The 6,000-nt window shown below is 40.4% G+C and overlaps 1 protein-coding gene across 1 annotated transcript in view; it reads left to right on the forward strand.

Moving 5' to 3' along the window:
• LOC113111729 (trinucleotide repeat-containing gene 6B protein-like) overlaps positions 1 to 6,000 on the forward strand; it is a 32,272-nt gene that overhangs the window by 24,944 nt on the left and 1,328 nt on the right. Inside the window, exons 9-20 of the mRNA XM_026276766.1 lie at positions 1,173 to 1,379; positions 1,479 to 1,598; positions 1,840 to 1,974; positions 2,097 to 2,204; positions 2,707 to 2,905; positions 3,010 to 3,171; positions 3,271 to 3,438; positions 3,522 to 3,662; positions 4,153 to 4,245; positions 4,381 to 4,599; positions 5,573 to 5,643; positions 5,738 to 5,877. Coding sequence (XP_026132551.1) covers positions 1,173 to 1,379; positions 1,479 to 1,598; positions 1,840 to 1,974; positions 2,097 to 2,204; positions 2,707 to 2,905; positions 3,010 to 3,171; positions 3,271 to 3,438; positions 3,522 to 3,662; positions 4,153 to 4,245; positions 4,381 to 4,599; positions 5,573 to 5,643; positions 5,738 to 5,877 — 1,763 coding nt within the window. The remainder of the gene's footprint in view (positions 1 to 1,172; positions 1,380 to 1,478; positions 1,599 to 1,839; positions 1,975 to 2,096; positions 2,205 to 2,706; positions 2,906 to 3,009; positions 3,172 to 3,270; positions 3,439 to 3,521; positions 3,663 to 4,152; positions 4,246 to 4,380; positions 4,600 to 5,572; positions 5,644 to 5,737; positions 5,878 to 6,000) is intronic.

Genomic DNA, 6,000 nt, shown 5'->3' on the forward strand with positions numbered 1-6,000 from the left:
GTGCACATTTTACTTTCACTTTCGAGTTGGCATCAGTTTGGCTTCAACTGCTTGAATGCAACAACAAAATACCACTTCAAACTCACTTTAGCCTATATATGAAGCATAGAACTTTTATTAACGAAACAAATAAAAAACACCATGCTATAAGGCAAGCTATGCCTAATATAAAATGAAGAATAACTTAGTTTAGGTATACAAAACTGGAAATAGACTAAGTACACATTTATAATATATAACCAAATAAATGAAAGCTTGTAGGCACGGCATACACCTTGATGTCAAATAAAATAAATAAATGACCCAAAGTTTAAATAAAGTAAAAATCGGCAACAATGTGGAACCAATTATATAAGAAACAAATGTTTAAAAAAAAATTCAATTATCACCTTAGAGATACGGCAAAAGTCAACACGCTTTTCAAAATCCAAAATATTGCCAAATAGGCACTTTTGCGTCACGTTTCAAAACTAAAATCAACCGCCATCGTCTCATCCGTCTCACCTCACTCTTCTTGTCAAACAACTTGACTCATTCTTGTCTCTGGCTAAATGAAAAGTGATGTGTGATGTGACTGTCGTTCGGCACACTGCATTGAGCAGCCTCGTTCAATTTTTTTATTGTAGTGTTTGTTCTTTTACTGAATTAAAGGATTTTTTAACTATAAAAAGATCAAAACGACTGTGCGGGACAGTGCCGTAGTGGGCAAGTGACGCAACCGGTGTTGTGGCTTTGTATTACTGTCAGCACCGTCTTATCGGCAAGCCTAGTCTAAGGCTGTTTTTGGGCCCTGGAGAAGTTTTGACTTGCCCTGACATTTGTGGGTTTTTTTCAGTATCTTGAAAACATATTAATGGCTAAAGTCTGTTAACACTGACTGGGCTGCAATATGTGGGCAGCATGAATGTACATGTTTGTGTTTTTGAGAAAACAATGTTTGTGCGTGGTTAGTGAAAACTAAAATGTTTAATTCACTGAAATAAGGCCCTGAAACACATTTTAACATTTATTCACAAGACTTTTGAGAACTGGATGTGGTAGATTAGAGTTCGCAGTCATCAAGAAAATACGAGATCAACCACACTGGTGCGGGCTTCGACCCCAGAGGGTTAACATGTTTGAATAAAGTTGGAGTTTGAATAAGGTTCACTAATGTAGTGGTTTGTTTATAGGGAGAGGACCCCACTGGTCGTTCTTTGGATCTGGCCCCTGGTCCTCCGCAGGACAAAAAGATAGAAGGAGAAAAGCGTGGCATGGGCTTAAATGAGTACAATGGAGAGATGCGTAAAGGAGGACGTGGAGGGGGAGCAGGCGTAGTCTTCCGTTCACCTGGTTCCAAAGAGGTGGGGGCATGTGAACCTGGGCCTTACTATGACAAGGTATTTGCATCTCTTTACGTGTCTGAAAATGGTAATCTGAGCCTCTGCTGTTACTGTGATCATCTGTGTGTTTTCTAATCTTCTATCCTTTTTCTTTAGGTGAGTGGTCAGTTGTTTAGTAGCGGAGGTGGGATGGGACAGTCCAGGCACCAACCAGGGGTGCCTCCCATCAACCCATCAGTACGAGCGCAAGTGCCTCATCAGTTCCTGTCACCACAGGTACTTGATAATGCTATGTATTGGTTAATATTACTTCAGCAAGATGCTGACAGACAAGTCATTTTAGGAGGAGACATTTTGTGGAGGTTTTAAAAAAAATGTTCTTAAAGTACTGTGCACTGATTATGCACAATAGGATTTCACACTGTCTTTAAGATAAATTCCTGTTAACTACAGAAATGTAGCTAGCTGAAATGTAACTCATATGTGATCTTAGTCTAATTCGATCTTCCTGTTGCAGGTGCCAGGCTCTGTGCTGAAGCAGATGCCTCCTCCCAGTGGAGGTGTTGGGGGAGGCATCTTTCCTCCTCAGCTCTCCCCACAGCACATTGCCATGCTCAACAGCATATACCCCCATCATATTCAGTTCCAACTGGTGGGTAGCTCGATGCTCTGTTACATGCTCAGGACTTCATCTGTGCTAGCCAGACACACAATACTCTCACTACAGTTTTGTATGTTTCTTCTTTTTACCCTGTGGCTCATGGTTTCTTGCAGGCCTGTCAGCTGCTTCTTCAACAGCAACCGCAGCAACAACAGCAGCAACTGCTTCAGAACCAGCGCAAGTTCCCCCCAAACATACGTCAACAAGCAGACCCCCAACAGGTACCATTTTGACCTCCTTGTTTGCTAAACTACTATTTAAATGTAAAAAGCTTCTGCAATTTTGAATGTTTCCTGATGCTTCTACAGTGGTCAGGTGCTCTCAGAAAATTCTAAATTCCGTAATTACATTCTATGTACTGGTTTCATATTATAGAATTTATATTTAATAGCTTGATCAAGCATAAGTCTGCTCTCTTTGACTCCTTTTGGCTTGTATACTTATTCAAGTAACTTTATGAAACAAGCAGACTGGCAAACATCCCTCTTTCATTGCTTATAAATAGACTCAGTATTTGTGAAGATGTGCCACAGGCGATGATGCTTTAGTTTGAACTCAAGCAACAGCAAAATGAATAGCAAGATGCTGTTTGTTGTCATCTGTTCTTATAATGTGAAAATGAGGATTGAGATTTAACCCTCTGCTGTTGTGGACATGTCGGCAATATGAGTTCCTGTTGAAATCTTTCTGTCATATTTTAATTGTTGTTGTTTTTTTCACCAGCTTGCTAGAATCATGGCTGTTCTTCAGCAGCAGAGACAACAGCAGCAGCATTTGGGAGGCCCAGGAGGCGGCTCCAAACTCTCTCCTTCTCACCTTGGTGGTGGTGGTCCAAAGATGCCAATGTCGGACCCCCTCTCACACCCAGGCTTGGCAGCATCTGTAGCAGACCTGCATCAAAAAACACAAGGAACTTATTCTGGTTAGTCTGTTTTTATTTTAAAAAGCCCCATGAGAGTGTCATTCCTGCTGGAAACGGTAAGGTTTTGTAACTTGCAATTTTCTGTCCTGTTCTGTGTCTTAAAGGATTTGGGCCTGGAGTGAGCCTCCCTGGTCTGGAATTGGGTCCCATGGTTGGTGGCCCAACTGGGCTTAAAGACAGTGGGGGCCAGCAGTCTCGTTTCAAGTGGATGATGGAAGGTCACTCCCCAGCCCCCTCACCTCCTGATGTTACACTCCATAAAAATGGTGCGGTTCCTTTTTTTGTGACACATGCAAGTTTAGGATATACAAAGAAGTATGAAATGTCTGATACAAGTTTTCTTGCCTTGTTACGCTGATATACAGGTCCCATTGCTGCTCCTCTCAAAATGAGAGGCGGTTCCCCATATTCCCAGTATGAGATGCTGGGAGGTGAGGGGTTGGGTGTGCCTCCACAAGGGCCGTCAGATCACTGGCACAGAAGCCCTGGAAACAAGATGAGTGCCAAGACTGGCACATCCAGCTGGCCTCCAGGTAAACAGTGGTGCACATCTGAACCGTTTCATCTTGGTTGTAAAAAATATCTATTAGGAATTTAAATACGATTTTCGTTTCAGAGTTTCAACCAGGAGTGCCTTGGAAAGGAATTCAGAGTGTGGACCCTGAATCTGATCCTTACATGACCCCTGGAAGTATGCTGGGCTCGTCGATGTCAAGTCTCAATGACAATGAGCACCAGTTGTTAAGAGACAACACAGGTACAGCTCACCTACACTTACAGATAATAGTTTAGAATGAGAAGTACATGTTTAATATAATTAGTAAGTTGTTGTGTCCTTTTTGTTTTATGAATCACGTTAATCAAGGCACATAGAGGATATAAAATAGTGGATCCAAATGAGGTTTGTTCTTGTGTATCAACAACCACGTGTTTAAGCTCAGCTAAGAAAGAAATTTGTATTTAAGGACAGTTTATTCTACAGAACTAATTTATTCATATCTACAAAACTAATTTCAAGCATTTAAACGTAATCATTCAGATCAAAAGGTTTTCTAAGATCATGAATCCTTGATTTAATCAAGTTTGTTCAAGCGTTTGACTGGTGTTTTATGAGATTGATTTCTTCTTTCAAAGGTAGTTCCTCTACCACAAACACACAGAGTCCTAGGCTTTGAATTCTAAATGTCATTTACATACTCATGTAAATACTAACAAACAAGTCTTGTATTTTGCATTTGTTGGCATAGAATCAAATCCCTCCCTCAACACCTTGCTGCCTTCACCTGGTGCCTGGCCCTACAGTGCCTCAGAGAGCCCCCTCAACAATGCACACAACCAAGGTAACAACAAAGCACTTTTCTCACTAGATGGTACTTCTTTTTGATTTGATATGATATCAATTAATTTCATCAATTCTTGTTTATTCCCAGTTTGAATACTCTGAATATGTTGTGATTTATTTCCTGTTCTCACAGCTAAGTACACAACAGACTATAAAGGCAGTTGGCCACTTGAGCCTATAGGGCACAACAAGCCTTGGAAAACCAATCGAAACAACTCCCATCTGCCACGCCCACCTCCTGGACTGTCCCATCAGAAACAGCACTCCGTTTCTCCCTGGACAGGAGGAGGCCCACGATTTGGCAGAGGCTGGGGTGGCACTGGAGGTGGCCAAGAAAGCAAATTTGGGCCTGGTAATAACAATACCTCAGAAACCATAGAACTGTAAAACATTGAAAATCACAGATGTTAAAATTAAACAATGTTCACTCAAGTAAATTCAACCTGTTTTAACTAGGTATGTGTATCATTTACATTTTGTCAATGTTGATACCGAAATTATACTGCTTACCATTATCGATATTATTTGGTGCGAAAATATATGATGTGAAAAGTTATTTTAATACTGCTGAACTTTAGCAATTGTATTAAAGTTCTTCAGTCAAGAACAGTGAGTTATTTTTCTTTTTGAGTTTTATTTTATTAACATTAAAGGAATAGTTCACCCTAAAATGAAAATTATCATCATTTACTCACTCTCAAGTTGTTTTAAACCTAAATGAGTTTATTTCTTCTGTTAAACATAAGTTATTTTGAAGAAAGTGGGAAACCAATCAGCTGCTGGTCCCCAGTGACTTTTTTCCCCTACTATCAAAGTCTGTCGGGACAAGCAGCTGTTTGGTTACCCACATTCTTCAAAATATCTTGTTTTGTGTTCAGGACAAGAAATAATTAAATATGGGTTTGGTACAACATGACAGCTAGTAAAAGTTTTGGGTGAACTATCCTTTTAATGACCATCGACAGCATGTTTAGTACTTTCGCTTTAAGAGCTGCACGCATCTGTTTTTCTCTCAACTGTTTACTTTCACTTTAGACACTCTGGCCGCCATGACTGATTGCGCACAAACACACACTGTGGATATCACACACATCAAGCAAACGTCGGCCACATCATTCAGTGAAGGAAAATGACAAGCAGCAGCTTCTAATTCGCCATTAACATTGAAGTATACAGAGATAAAACAACACAAGTATCGATAACAATATAGTTTGTCCTGAAGCTTATTATTAGTCCGGTCTTGCCCAATTATGTACCGGTCCAAAACAATACCAGTTCTCGGTACCCATCCCTAGTTTTAACCGTCTTACTCTTAATCTGTGTAGGCTCTGCGTGGAGTGATGGAGGAGCCTCTAAGGGGAGCTGCTGGCTGGTGTTGAGTAATCTTACCCCTCAGGTATCTATGTTATGAGTTATGTTGGTTTTATTAGATTTTAATTAGCTTTTCATTAAGTTTTCTTATTTTATTGCAATAATTGTATCATTTGCAGATTGATGGCTCCACTTTGAGGACTATCTGTATGCAGCATGGGCCGCTTTTGACCTTTCACCTCGGTTTGACTCAAGGTAGTGCTCTGATTCGCTACAGTACTCGCCAAGAAGCAGCCAAAGCCCAGAGCGCACTTCACATGTAAGTGTCTATGAAGCTATATACTGACCCAGATCAAAGTAATGGTCACATTTTTTTTTATAGCAATTGAATTTTATCACATTTTAGCACCTCATCAAACCTCATTCCCATGACAGAGTAAAA

This window comes from Carassius auratus, chromosome 12 (assembly GCF_003368295.1).
Source record: "Carassius auratus strain Wakin chromosome 12, ASM336829v1, whole genome shotgun sequence".
Lineage (NCBI taxonomy): Eukaryota > Metazoa > Chordata > Actinopteri > Cypriniformes > Cyprinidae > Carassius > Carassius auratus.